Genomic DNA, 14,980 nt, shown 5'->3' on the forward strand with positions numbered 1-14,980 from the left:
CAGGTAGCCTAGTGGTTAGAGTGTAGAGGTGGCAGGGTAGCCTAGTGGTTAGAGTGTAGAGGTGGCAGGTAGCCTAGTGGTTAGAGTGTAGAGGTGGCAGGTAGCCTAGTGGTTAGAGTGTAGAGGTGGCAGGTTGCCTAGTGGTTAGAGTGGAGGGGCGGCAGGTAGTCTAGTGGTTAGAGTGGAGGGGCGGCAGGTAGCCTAGTGGTTAGAGTGGAGGGGCGGCAGGTAGCCTAGTGGTTAGAGTGTAGAGGAGGCAGGTAGCCTAGTGGTTAGAGTGTAGAGGTGGCAGGGTAGCCTAGTGGTTAGAGTGTAGAGGTGGCAGGGTAACCTAGTGGTTAGAGCGTAGAGGTGGCAGGTAGTCTAGTGGTTAGAGTGTAGAGGTGGCAGGTAGTCTAGTGGTTAGAGTGTAGAGGGGGTAGGTACACTAGTGGTTAGAGTGTAGAGGTGGCAGGTAGCCTAGTGGTTAGAGTGTAGAGGCGGCAGGTTGCCTAGTGGTTAGAGTGTACCGGTGGCAGGTAGTCTAGTGGTTAGAGTGTAGAGGTGGCAGGTAGTCTAGTGGTTAGAGTGTAGAGGTGGCAGGGTAGCCTAGTGGTTAGAGTGTAGAGGAGGCAGGGTAGCCTAGTGGTTAGAGTGTAGAGGAGGCAGGTAGCCTAGTGGTTAGAGTGTAGAGGTGGCAGGGTAGCCTAGTGGTTAGAGTGTAGAGGTGGCAGGGTAACCTAGTGGTTAGAGCGTAGAGGCGGCAGGTAGCCTAGTGGTTAGTGTGTAGAGGCGGCAGGTAGCCTAGTGGTTAGAGCGTAGAGGCGGCAGGTAGCCTAGTGGTTAGAGCGTAGAGGCGGCAGGTAGCCTAGTGGTTAGAGCGTAGAGGCGGCAGGTAGCCTAGTGGTTAGAGCGTAGAGGCGGCAGGTAGCCTAGTGGTTAGAGCGTAGAGGCGGCAGGTAGCCTAGTGGTTAGAGCGTAGAGGCGGCAGGTAGCCTAGTGGTTAGAGTGTTGGACCAGTAACTGAAAGGTTTCTAGATCGAATCCCCGAGCTGACAAGGTAAACATGTTGTTCTGTCCCTGAACAAGGAAGTTAACCCACTGTTCCCCGGTAGGCCGTCATTGTAAATAAGAATTTGTTCTTAACTGACTTGCCTGGTTAAATAAAGGTTAAATAAAGGTTAAATAAAGGTTAAATAAAGGTAAAATACAATTAAAATAAATAAAACTACTGTATTTGGGGAATAGGAATAATAAATCCATTTGAGGCACACAAGTGACTGGTGGACTCTTCTCACCTGGGAACAGAGACAGTACGGTCATCAGAGCTCCTACTAGCCTGTTGACTGGAGACACGTAGAACAGGACCTGAGAGAGAGGGAGGGGGAGGGGGGGGGGGGGCACATACACACAGTCATCTATGGGGAGATAAAACACCTCCAGGGAACTTATGCTCGTTCTGTCCCTCTTGGGTTATATATATACGATGACTGACGACGTGCTCTCTTGCTGTGAGGTCACTGTGTGTGGTACATGTCATTGGGTTGTCGGTGCTAAATCACGTGTTCACCTTCTTCTCCAGCAGAATCAGTTTGAAGAGGATCAGAACCTGGGGGGGAGAGAGAGGTTGAGAAGGAGAGAGAGAGAGAAGGGGAGAGTTAAAGGAAGTAGGTTAATTAAAGCACAACAATTAAACTACAATCTTTGGCAGATGTTTCTAGGAGGATTTCCAAAATGGCACCCTACTCCGTTTATAGTGCACTACTTTCAGACCAGATCCCACAGGGACCTGGGCTACCGTCGGGCTACGGTTCTCTGGGCTACGGTTCTCTGGGCTACGGTTCTCTGGGCTACGGTTCTCTGGGCTACGGTTCTCTGGGCTACGGTTCTCTGGGCTACCGCTCGTCGGGCTACCGCTCGTCGGGCTACAGTTCTCTGGGCTACAGTTCTTTGGGGGCCTGGTCAAAAGTAGTGCACTATATAGGGAATAGGGTGCCATTTGGGACTCAACATAAACCTTTACAAGTCATCTGCTTGCCTCAAAACACATGAAATGTACCTTGTGTCGGAAGTGCAGTATTAAATCTCTTGGTGACATACCTGTCGGGAGAGAGTGTGAAGAATGTGAAATTTGCCTCAAGGAGGACATTTCTGTCACACGTGTGAATGTGTCCCAAATTACACCCCCATTCCCTTTTAGAGGGTATTACTTTGGACCAGAGCTCCATGGGCCCTACATAGGAAATAGGGAGACATTTTGGATGCCAGCTGAGTGCTCAACGTCATGAGAGAAGACCCCCCCCCTTTGAAAAGATGCAGCCTGTTGCTGTAAGCTGGGTTTATCACCATAACAAGTGGCTCAATAGTCACACGTGACAGACATATTTCTGCAGCTAATCTAGGACATGTTAGAGGCTACAACAATAGACACCTGATCACCCCACAGATGACCAGGGCCTATAGCCTAACGCAGGGCCTGAAGCCTAAAGCAGGGTCTAAAGCCTAACGCAGGGCCTAAAGCCTAAAGCAGGGTCTAAAGCCTAAAGCAGGGTCTAAAGCCTAAAGCAGGGTCTAAAGCAGGGCCTAAAGCAGGGCCTAAAGCCTAAAGCAGGGTCTAAAGCCTAAAGCAGGGCCTAAAGCATGGCCTAAAGCATGGCCTAAAGCAGGGTCTAAAGCAGGGCCTAAAGCAGGGCCTAAAGCCTAAAGCAGGGCCTAAAGCAGGGCCTAAAGCCTAACGCAGGGCCTAAAGCCTAAAGCAGGGCCTAAAGCAGGGCCTAAAGCCTAAAGCAGGGCCTAAAACAGGGCCTAAAGCAGGGCCTAAAGCCTAAAGCAGGGCCTAAAGCCTAAAGCAGGGCCTAAAGCAGGGCCTAAAGCCTAACGCAGGGCCTAAAGCCTAAAGCAGGGCCTAAAGCAGGGCCTAAAGCCTAAAGCAGGGCCTAAAACAGGGCCTAAAGCAGGGCCTAAAGCAGGGCCTAAAGCAGGGCCTAAAGCCTAACGCAGGGCCTAAAGCAGGGCCTAAAGCAGGGCCTAAAGCCTAAAGCAGGGCCTAAAGCCTAAAGCAGGGCCTAAAGCAGGGCCTAAAGCCTAAAGCAGGGCCTAAAGCCTAACGCAGGGCCTAAAGCAGGGCCTAAAGCCTAACGCAGGGCCTAAAGCCTAAAGCAGGGCCTAAAGCAGGGCCTAAAGCCTAAAGCAGGGCCTAAAGCCTAACGCAGGGCCTAAAGCAGGGCCTAAAGCCTAACGCAGGGCCTAAAGCCTAAAGCAGGGCCTAAAACAGGGCCTAAAGCAGGGCCTAAAACAGGGCCTAAAGCCTAACGCAGGGCCTAAAGCAGGGCCTAAAGCAGGGCCTAAAGCCTAACGCAGGGCCTAAAGCAGGGCCTAAAGCCTAACGCAGGGCCTAAAGCCTAACGCAGGGCCTAAAGCAGGGCCTAAAGCCTAACGCAGGGCCTAAAGCAGGGCCTAAAGCAGGGCCTAAAGCAGGGCCTAAAGCCTAACGCAGGGCCTAAAGCAGGGCCTAAAACAGGGCCTAAAGCAGGGCCTAAAGCAGGGCCTAAAACAGGGCCTAAAGCGGGCCTAAAGCAGGGCCTAACGCAGGGTCTATAGCAGGGCACTATGAAGGGTCTATAGCAGGGCACTATGAAGGGTCTATAGCAGGGCACTATGAAGGGTCTATAGCAGGGCACTATGAAGGGTCTATAGCAGGGCACTATGAAGGGTCTATAGCAGGGCACTATGAAGGGAATGGGGTGCCATTTGAAGCCAGGGAGAATAGCAGAACAGTTTTACCCAGGAACACTTGGGATCCCTCTAGAGCTGTCCCTCTCAGAGAGCTGTTCATGTGTTCATACAACTCCTACAGACGGAGAGAGAGGGGTAGAGGAGGGGTAGAGAGAGAAAGAGGGGGGAGAAAGGAGGGGTATAGAGAGAAAGAGGAGGGTAGAGAGAGGAGGGGTAGAGAGAGAAAGAGGAGGGGTAGAGAGAGAAAGAGGAGGGGTAGAGAGAGAAAGAGGGGGGAGAAAGAGAGGAGGGGAAGAGAGAGAAAGATGGGGGAGAGAGAAGGGGGTAGAGAGAGAAAGAGGGGTAGAGATAGGAGGGGTAGAGAGAGGAGGGGTAGAGAGAGAAAGAGGGGGTAGAGAGAAAGAGGGGTAGAGAGAGAAAGAGGGGGTAGAGTGAGGAGGGGTAGAGATAGGAGGGGTAGAGATAGGAGGGGTAGAGATAGGAGGGGTAGAGAGAGGAGGGGTAGAGAGAGGAGGGGTAGAGAGAGGAGGGGTAGAGAGAGGAGGGGTAGAGAGAGGAGGGGTAGAGAGAGAAAGAGGAGGGTAGAGAGAGAAAGAGGAGGGGTAGAGAGATGAGGGGTAGAGAGAGGAGGGGTAGAGAGAGAAAGAGGTGGTAGAAAGAGAGAAGGGGTAGAGAGAGAAAGAGGTGGTAGAAAAGAGAGAAGGGGTAGAGAGAGAAAGAGGTGGTAGAAAGAGAGAAGGGGTAAAGAGAGAAAGAGGTGGTAGAAAGAGAGGAGGGGTAGAGATAGGAGGGGTAGAAAGAGATGAGGGATAGAGAGAAAGAGGTGGTAGAAAGAGAGGAGGGGTAGAGAGAGAAAGAGGTGGTAGAAAGAGAGAAGGGGTAAGACAAGGTTCTGAGTTCAATGTTCCACAAACACGTGAGGTCATCATCATCATCATCACACATCATGGAATAAAGTCATTAAAGACTTGGTGACTAAACATCTGACCGTGAAAGAGAGCTGACTGGAAACACTCACCTTCAATATCGAAATCTGTGAGAAGTCTTTCTCCTCAAAGTAGGCGTGTGTGATGAGCTGTAGTTTAGCTTGGAGGAGACCGTACAGAGGCTGGGGAAGAAGGACATCATTGACTAAGTGAAGGGTCGTCACCAGTCGTCTATAATTCAAACTGAATAGTGGCTGATTTCACCAATGTGCAACTTCACTGGCTCATTAGAAAAAAAGAAAAAAAAAGAGCTATATTTAATTTTGATTCCAGGAGGAGGCTGTCCACTGACCCAGGGGTCATAGAGGGCCGGGGGTCATAGGGACAGAGAGGAGGCTGTCCACTGACCCAGGGGTCATAGAGGGCCTGGGGTCATAGGGACAGAGAGGAGGCTGTCCACTGACCCAGGGGTCATAGAGGGCCGGGGGCGTACGGACAGAGAGGAGGCTGTCCACTGACCCAGGGGTCATAGAGGGCCGGGGGTCATAGGGACAGAGAGGAGGCTGTCCACTGACCCAGGGGTCATAGAGGGCCGGGGGCGTACGGACAGAGAGGAGGCTGTCCACTGACCCAGGGGTCATAGAGGGCCGGGGGTCATAGGGACAGAGAGGAGGCTGTCCACTGACCCAGGGGTCATAGAGGGCCGGGGGCGTACGGACAGAGAGGAGGCTGTCCACTGACCCAGGGGTCATAGAGGGCCGGGGGCGTACGGACAGAGAGGAGGCTGTCCACTGACCCAGGGGTCATAGAGGGCCGGGGGCGTACGGACAGAGAGGAGGCTGTCCAGTGACCCAGGGGTCATAGAGGGCCTGGGGTCATAGGGACAGAGAGGAGGCTGTCCACTGACCCAGGGGTCATAGAGGGCCTGGGGTCATAGGGACAGAGAGGAGGCTGTCCACTGACCCAGGGGTCATAGAGGGCCTGGGGTCATAGGGACAGAGAGGAGGCTGTCCACTGACCCAGGGGTCATAGAGGGCCGGGGGCGTACGGACAGAGAGGAGGCTGTCCAGTGACCCAGGGGTCATCGGGGGCATACGGACAGAGAGGAGGCTGTCCACTGACCCAGGGGTCATAGAGGGCCGGGGGCGTAGGGACAGAGAGGAGGCTGTCCACTGACCCAGGGGTCATCGGGGGCATACGGACAGAGAAGAGGCTGTCCACTGACCCAGGGGTCATAGAGGGCCGGGGGCGTACGGACAGAGAGGAGGCTGTCCACTGACCCAGGGGTCATAGAGGGCCGGGGGTATACGGACAGAGAGGAGGCTGTCCACTGACCCAGGGGTCATCGGGGGCCGGGGGTATACGGACAGAGAGGAGGCTGTCCACTGACCCAGGGGTCATAGAGGGCCGGGGGCGTACGGACAGAGAGGAGGCTGTCCACTGACCCAGGGGTCATAGAGGGCCGGGGGTCATAGGGACAGAGAGGAGGCTGTCCACTGACCCAGGGGTCATAGAGGGCCGGGGGCGTACGGACAGAGAGGAGGCTGTCCACTGACCCAGGGGTCATAGAGGGCCGGGGGTCATAGGGACAGAGAGGAGGCTGTCCACTGACCCAGGGGTCATAGAGGGCCGGGGGCGTACGGACAGAGAGGAGGCTGTCCACTGACCCAGGGGTCATAGAGGGCCGGGGGTCATAGGGACAGAGAGGAGGCTGTCCACTGACCCAGGGGTCATAGAGGGCCGGGGGCGTACGGACAGAGAGGAGGCTGTCCACTGACCCAGGGGTCATAGAGGGCCGGGGGCGTACGGACAGAGAGGAGGCTGTCCACTGACCCAGGGGTCATAGAGGGCCGGGGGCGTACGGACAGAGAGGAGGCTGTCCAGTGACCCAGGGGTCATAGAGGGCCTGGGGTCATAGGGACAGAGAGGAGGCTGTCCACTGACCCAGGGGTCATAGAGGGCCTGGGGTCATAGGGACAGAGAGGAGGCTGTCCACTGACCCAGGGGTCATAGAGGGCCTGGGGTCATAGGGACAGAGAGGAGGCTGTCCACTGACCCAGGGGTCATAGAGGGCCGGGGGCGTACGGACAGAGAGGAGGCTGTCCAGTGACCCAGGGGTCATCGGGGGCATACGGACAGAGAGGAGGCTGTCCACTGACCCAGGGGTCATAGAGGGCCGGGGGCGTAGGGACAGAGAGGAGGCTGTCCACTGACCCAGGGGTCATCGGGGGCATACGGACAGAGAAGAGGCTGTCCACTGACCCAGGGGTCATAGAGGGCCGGGGGCGTACGGACAGAGAGGAGGCTGTCCACTGACCCAGGGGTCATAGAGGGCCGGGGGTATACGGACAGAGAGGAGGCTGTCCACTGACCCAGGGGTCATCGGGGGCCGGGGGTATACGGACAGAGAGGAGGCTGTCCACTGACCCAGGGGTCATAGAGGGCCGGGGGCCTACGGACAGAGAGGAGGCTGTCCAGTGACCCAGGGGTCACAGTGGGCCGGGGGTCGTAGGGACAGAGAGGAGGCTGTCCACTGACCCAGGGGTCATCGGGGTCATACGGACAGAGAGGAGGCTGTCCACTGACCCAGGGGTCACAGTGTGACTTTTCATAGAGCGATCCCCACCCCTCTCTCCCTCTTTGTCACATCAGGACACTCACCACTCGACTGAGGACACACACACACTCACCACTCGACTGACACACACACACACACACACACACCACTTGACTGAGGACACACACACACACACACACACACACACCACTTGACTGAGGACACACACACACACAGACACTCACCACTCGACTGAGGACACACACACAGACACAGACACTCGACTGAGGACACACACACACACACACACACACACACACACACACACACACACACCACTTGACTGAGGACACACACACACACACCACTTGACTGAGGACACACACACACCACTTGACTGAGGACACACACACACACACACACACACACACACACACACCACTTGACTGAGGACACACACACACAGACACTCACCACTTGACTGAGGACACACACTCACCACTTGACTGAGGACACACACACACACAGACACTCACCACTTGACTGAGGACACACACACACACACTCACCACTTGACTGAGGACACACACACTCTTCTGGACCGTCTCCCTGGTGACGTCAGCCAGACGGACCTTCAGGGACTGAAAAAGAAAAACAACAAAACACTGACGCCGAGAAATGGGGAGAGACTCTACTCCGTCGACCAGCTGGTAGAGAGACTCTACTCCGTCGACCAGCTGGTAGAGAGACTCTACTCCGTCGACCAGCTGGTAGAGAGACTCTACTCCGTCGACCAGCTGGTAGAGAGACTCTACTCCGTCGACCAGCTGGTAGAGAGACTCTACTCCGTCGACCAGCTGGTAGAGAGACTCTACTCCGTCGACCAGCTGGTAGAGAGACTCTACTCCGTCGACCAGCTGGTAGAGAGACTCTACTCCGTCGACCAGCTGGTAGAGAGACTCTACTCCGTCGACCAGCTGGTAGAGAGACTCTACTCCGTCGACCAGCTGGTAGAGAGACTCTACTCCGTCGACCAGCTGGTAGAGAGACTCTACTCCGTCGACCAGCTGGTAGAGAGACTCTACTCCGTCGACCAGCTGGTAGAGAGACTCTACTCCGTCGACCGGCTGGTAGAGAGACTCTACTCTATAGACCGGCTGGTAGAGACATGAGGGGGAACCAACCTTAGCTTCTATTTGGCGATAGCAGGAGACTCCGTACACACACTTCACATCTGCTCCAGCTAGAGGAGGGAGGTGGAAGAACACGGTGTCTGAGAAACAACAAAACAACAAATCACATCATTAGCCGCTATTTTCCAAGTCCACCTGCAATAACATGCGTTTGTTTTCACCTTCTAAACATACATGAATGCACTGCCTGTAAGTCGCTCCAGATAAGAGAGGTATACAACTCTCTCTGATCTGAGATCTGTCGTAACGTGGTCCTTAGTTAATTAGCCAAAAAAAACAACAAAAAACCCAGAAACAGCCATTTCAGCACTAGCAAATGAATTAAGAATTAAGAAGTGAGAATCTGTTGTTTGTAGAGACCGAAAGACGACTCTGAAAATCACCTTGTTAACCTTCCCTCTGTTGTTGTACTCAGCACCAAAACATCGTTAGCCTCAGGGACCGGCAAATAATAACTGTCAAATGTTTGAAAAAAGGTTACATAAGGCTACATAAGGCTACATAAGGTTACATAAGGCTACATAAGGATACATAAGGCTACATAAGGCTACATAAGGCTACATAAGGTTACATAAGGCTACATAAGGTTACATAAGGTTACATAAGGTTACATAAGGCTACATAAGGCTACATAAGGCTACATAAGGTTACATAAGGCTACATAAGGTTACATAAGGCTACATAAGGCTACATAAGGCTACTGTCGGTGTGATGGAGGAGTCAGGCTGTTTTGGTACTAATTACAACAACAACAGAGGGGGAAGATGATAACATTAGAAAGGCACTAGACTACATCTGTAATGGATCATGTGGATGTATAAATGTCAGTCAATTAGATCAGAGAATCTGGGGTTCGGACTTGGATCAGGAGGCCAGTGGCCATGACGACGGTGAGAGATGGAGTGTTTTTTTCTTCTAATGTTGCTAAGGCATCCTCCACTCTCAGAGCTACAGTCAGGGACAGACTGCAACCAAGGAGCCGCCTCCGCGACTGCAACCAAGGAGCCGCCTCCGCGACTGCAACCAAGGAGCCGCCTCCGCGACTGCAACCAAGGAGCCGCCTCCGCGACTGCAACCAAGGAGCCGCCTCCGCGACTGCAACCAAGGAGCCGTCTCCGCGACTGCAACCAAGGAGCCGTCTCCGCGACTGCAACCAAGGAGCCGTCTCCGCGACTGCAACCAAGGAGCCGTCTCCGCGACTGCAACCAAGGAGCCGTCTCCGCGACTGCAACCAAGGAGCCGTCTCCGCGACTGCAACCAAGGAGCCGTCTCTGTCAGCAACAAGGCCAGAGACAGGTCGGGGCAGACAGACTGGACGGCACAGTACAGCTAGCTCTGGTCCAGGGCGTTACTCGCGGCTCACTGACCCTGAGCCTTTAGCGTCAGCAAGCAGCATGTAACACCCTGGACCAGAGCAACAGCACAGCCAAAGACATATGAAGAGCCACACAGCTGTAGTCTATTAGCTTCCTCTCCTCAGCAGAACGATGCACTGCCCTGCTCTACTCCAATGAACTGTGCCATCCCATGCATGAGTCTGTCTCATGTTGCTGTTGCTCCTGTAGCCCGACTGCACTGCAGTGAATCACTCCCTAATAAAAATGTACTGCGTCGGTGAGGTTTATACACCTGGCCAACAAGCAGCCAGTGAATCACACAGATGACACTACAGGGCCTACAGTGTAAAACATGGACTAGGTGAGGACTTGTACAGTACAGAGATGATTTCAAATCTGGTTCTACACTTACCGGAGTGCAGTTAAACTAATCATTTTTACTAATATTGCAGGGTTAAGGGTCAGGGTGTTATGTACCTTCTTGGTAGTTGTGTGCTCCGTCAGGCAGGGTTAATTAAGGGTCAGGGTAAAGGTCAGGGTGTTATGTACCTTCTTGGTAGTTGTGTGCTCCGTCAGGCAGGGTTAAGGGTCAGGGGTCAGGGTGTTATATACCTTCTTGGTAGTTGTGTGCTCCGTCAGGCAGGGTCAGGGTAAAGGTCAGGGGTCAGGGTGTTATGTACCTTCTTGGTAGTTGTGTGCTCCGTCAGGCAGGGTTAAGGGTCAGGGTAAAGGTCAGGGGTCAGGGTGTTTATGTACCTTCTTGGTAGTTGTGTGCTCCATCAGGCAGGGTTAAGGGTCAGGGTAAAGGTCAGGGGTCAGGGTGTTTATGTACCTTCTTGGTAGTTGTGTGCTCCGTCAGGCAGGGTTAAGGGTCAGGGTAAAGGTCAGGGTGTTATAAACCTTCTTGGTAGTTGTGTGCTCCGTCAGGCAGGGTTAAGGGTCAGGGTAAAGGTCAGGGGTCAGGGTGTTATGTACCTTCTTGGTAGTTGTGTGCTCCGTCAGGCAGGGTTAAGGGTCAGGTTGTTATATACCTTCTTGGTAGTTGTGTGCTCCGTCAGGCAGGGTCAGGGTAAAGGTCAGGGGTCAGGGTGTTATGTACATTCTTGGTAGTTGTGTGCTCCGTCAGGCAGGGTTAAGGGTCAGGGTAAAGGTCAGGGGTCAGGGTGTTTATGTACCTTCTTGGTAGTTGTGTGCTCCGTCAGGCAGGGCAAGGAAAGGCAGGTACTTCCACTCCTCAGGCAGGTTGTTGCTGTCATGGCCCTCCTCAGGGATGAGGGGAGGGTAAGAGTATTCCACCTGGGGAAGAGAGAGAACACACTGCAGATGTCGGAACATAGAAACCAGCACCCAGAAACCAGCACCCAGAAACCAGCACCCAGAAACCAGCACCCAGAAACCAGCACCCAGAAACCAGCACCCAGAAACCAGCACCCAGAAACCAGCACCCACAGTTAAAAAGCTATCCATCTTACTCATGGAACAGATTGGCTCAGCATAGGCCTGGGAGTAGCTAAAATGACTCAAATAGAAAGCAAGTCTGTCTTTATTCAGCTAGTCATTATTTAACCTTCAGTTTTACTCCTGGGGCTTAAAATAAGACAGGGAAAATATGAGATCACACAGTCAGGACAACACGAGGGAGTGTAGAGTCAGGACAACACGAGGGAGGGAGGGAGGGAGTGTAGAGTCAGGACAACACGCGGGAGTGTAGAGTCAGGACAACACGCGGGAGTGTAGAGTCAGGACAACATGCGGGAGTGCGTGGAAGTACATTAGTGTCTAGTTTGAGAAACAGACGCCTCACAAGTCCTCAACTGGCAGCTTCATTAAATAGTACCTGCAAAACACCAGTCTCAACGTCAACAGTGAAGAGGCGACTTCGGGATGCTGGCCTTCTAGGCAGAGTTCCTCTGTCCAGTCTCAACGTCAACAGTGAAGAGGTGACTTCGGGATGCTGGCCTTCTAGGCAGAGTTCCTCTGTCCAGTCTCAACGTCAACAGTGAAGAGGCGACTCCGGGATGCTGACCTTCTAGGCAGAGTTCCTCTGTCCAGTCTCAACGTCAACAGTGAAGAGGTGACTCCGGGATGCTGGCCTTCTAGGCAGAGTTCCTCTGTCCAGTCTCAACGTCAACAGTGAAGAGGTGACTCCGGGATGTTGGTCTTCTAGCAGAGTTGCAAAGAAAAAGCCACATCTCAGACTGGCCAATTAAAATAAAAGATTAAGATGGGCAAAAGAACACAGATGCTGGACAGAGGAACTCTGCCTAGAAGGCCAGCATACCGAAGTCGCCTCTTCAATGTTGACGTTGAGACTGGTGTTTTGCAGGTACTATTTAATGAAGCTGCCAGTTGAGGACTTGTGAGGCATCTGTTTCTCAAACTAGACACTCCAATGTACTTGTCCTCTACAGCAGAGGCAACTCTGGGTCTTCCTTTCCTGTGGCGGTCCTCATGAGAGACAGTTTCATCATAGCTCTTGATAGTTTTTACAACGGCACTTTCAAAGTTCCTGAAATGTTCCGTATTGACTGACCTTCATGTCTTAAACGTAATGATGGACTGTTGTTTCTCTTTGCTTATTTGAGCTGTTCTTGCCATAATATGGACTTTGTCTCACCAAATAGGGCCATCTTCTGTATACCACCCCTACCTTGTCACAACACAACTGATTGGCTCAAATGCATTAAGGAAATCATTTCCACAATTTAACAAGGCACACCTGTTAATTGAAATGCATTCTAGGTGACTACCTCATAAAGCTGGTTGAGAGAATGCCAAGACTGTGCAAAGCTGTCATCAAGGCAAAGGATGGCTACTTCGAAGAATCTCAAAGTTACTACATGATTCCATATGTGTTATTTCATAGTTTTGATGTCTTCACTATTATTCTACAATGTAGAAAATAGTAAAATGAAGAAAAACCCTTGAGTAGGTGTCCAAACTTTTGACTGGTACCGTACTGGTACTGCGCTCCTTCCCGGTTGCACATTCAGCAAATCCCCATCAGAGGGAGTTCCCTTTGAATCCATTTTCCCCATTCACTGCGTTGGTGGTGCTCATAATATGCATCATACCTTCTGAACTAGCAGAGCCCACTCTGGACAATCCATGTACGTGTTGATTAGTCTGTATTGTTCCAATCAATGTCTTAAAATTAACTAAGTAAAGTACCTAGTTAATTTTAAGACATTGATTGGAACAATACAGACTAATCAACACGTACATGGATTGTCCAGAGTGGGCTCTGCTAGACTCCAAGATGTTGTCATGGTTTACACATCATAGAGTCTGACAGGATAACGACTCCAAGATGTTGTCACGGTTCACACATCATAGAGTCTGACAGGATAACGACTCCAAGATGTTGTCACGGTTCACACATCATAACGCCTCCAAGATGTTGTCACGGTTCACACATCATGACGACTCCAAGATGTTGTCACGGTTCACACAACATAGAGTCTGACAGGATAACGACTCCAAGATGTTGTCACGGTTCACACATCATAGAGTCTGACAGGATAACGACTCCAAGATGTTGTCACGGTTCACACATCATAGAGTCTGACAGGATAACGACTCCAAGATGTTGTCACGGTTCACACATCATAGAGTCTGACAGGATAACGACTCCAAGATGTTGTCACGGTTCACACATCATAGAGTCTGACAGGATAACGACTCCAAGGTGTTGTCACGGTTCACACATCAAAGAGTCTGACAGGATAACGACTCCAAGGTGTTGTCACGGTTCACACATCATAACGACTCCAAGATGTCACGGTTCACACATCATAGAGTCTGACAGGATAACGACTCCAAGATGTTGTCACGGTTCACACATCATAACGACTCCAAGATGTTGTCACGGTTCACACATCATAGAGTCTGACAGGATAACGACTCCAAGATGTTGTCACGGTTCACACATCATAACGACTCCAAGATGTTGTCACGGTTCACACATCAGAGTCTGACAGGATAACAACTCCAAGATGTTGTCACGGTTCACACATCATAACGACTCCAAGATGTTGTCACGGTTCACACATCATAGAGTCTGACAGGATAACGACTCCAAGATGTTGTCACGGTTCACACATCATAGAGTCTGACAGGATAACGACTCCAAGATGTTGTCACGGTTCACACATCATAGAGTCTGACAGGATAACGACTCCAAGATGTTGTCACGGTTCACACATCATAGAGTCTGACAGGATAACGACTCCAAGATGTTATCACGGTTCACATATCAGAGTCTGACAGGATAACGACTCCAAGATGTTGTCACGGTTCACACATCATAGAGTCTGACAGGATAACGACTCCAAGGTGTTGTCACGGTTCACACATCAAAGAGTCTGACAGGATAACGACTCCAAGGTGTTGTCACGGTTCACACATCATAACGACTCCAAGATGTTGTCACAATTCACACATCATAACGACTCCAAGATGTCACGGTTCACACATCATAGAGTCTGACAGGATAACGACTCCAAGGTGTTGTCACGGTTCACACATCATAACGACTCCAAGATGTTGTCACGGTTCACACATCATAGAGTCTGACAGGATAACGACTCCAAGATGTTGTCACGGTTCACACATCATAACGACTCCAAGATGTTGTCACGGTTCACACATCAGAGTCTGACAGGATAACAACTCCAAGATGTTGTCACGGTTCACACATCATAACGACTCCAAGATGTTGTCACGGTTCACACATCATAGAGTCTGACAGGATAACGACTCCAAGATGTTGTCACGGTTCACACATCATAGAGTCTGACAGGATAACGACTCCAAGATGTTGTCACGGTTCACACATCATAGAGTCTGACAGGATAACGACTCCAAGATGTTGTCACGGTTCACACATCATAGAGTCTGACAGGATAACGACTCCAAGATGTTGTCACGGTTCACACATCATAGAGTCTGACAGGATAACGACTCCAAGATGTTATCACGGTTCACATATCAGAGTCTGACAGGATAACGACTCCAAGATGTTGTCACGGTTCACACATCATAGAGTCTGACAGGATAACGACTCCAAGGTGTTGTCACGGTTCACACATCAAAGAGTCTGACAGGATAACGACTCCAAGGTGTTGTCACGGTTCACACATCATAACGACTCCAAGATGTTGTCACGGTTCACACATCATAACGACTCCAAGATGTTGTCACGGTTCACACATCATAACGACTCCAAGATGTTGTCACGGTTCACACATCATA

General features: G+C 51.6%; 1 protein-coding gene across 1 annotated transcript in view; it reads right to left on the minus strand.

Annotated features, from left to right (window-relative positions):
• LOC109909304 (late secretory pathway protein AVL9 homolog) overlaps positions 1-14,980 on the minus strand; it is a 48,801-nt gene that overhangs the window by 26,608 nt on the left and 7,213 nt on the right. Inside the window, 8 exon segments of the mRNA XM_031796879.1 lie at positions 1,278-1,347; positions 1,550-1,588; positions 2,039-2,079; positions 3,763-3,829; positions 4,733-4,822; positions 7,767-7,838; positions 8,382-8,470; positions 10,903-11,023. Coding sequence (XP_031652739.1) covers positions 1,278-1,347; positions 1,550-1,588; positions 2,039-2,079; positions 3,763-3,829; positions 4,733-4,822; positions 7,767-7,838; positions 8,382-8,470; positions 10,903-11,023 — 589 coding nt within the window.

Source organism: Oncorhynchus kisutch, linkage group LG18, assembly GCF_002021735.2.
Source record: "Oncorhynchus kisutch isolate 150728-3 linkage group LG18, Okis_V2, whole genome shotgun sequence".
In the NCBI taxonomy this organism is placed as follows: Eukaryota; Metazoa; Chordata; class Actinopteri; order Salmoniformes; family Salmonidae; genus Oncorhynchus; species Oncorhynchus kisutch.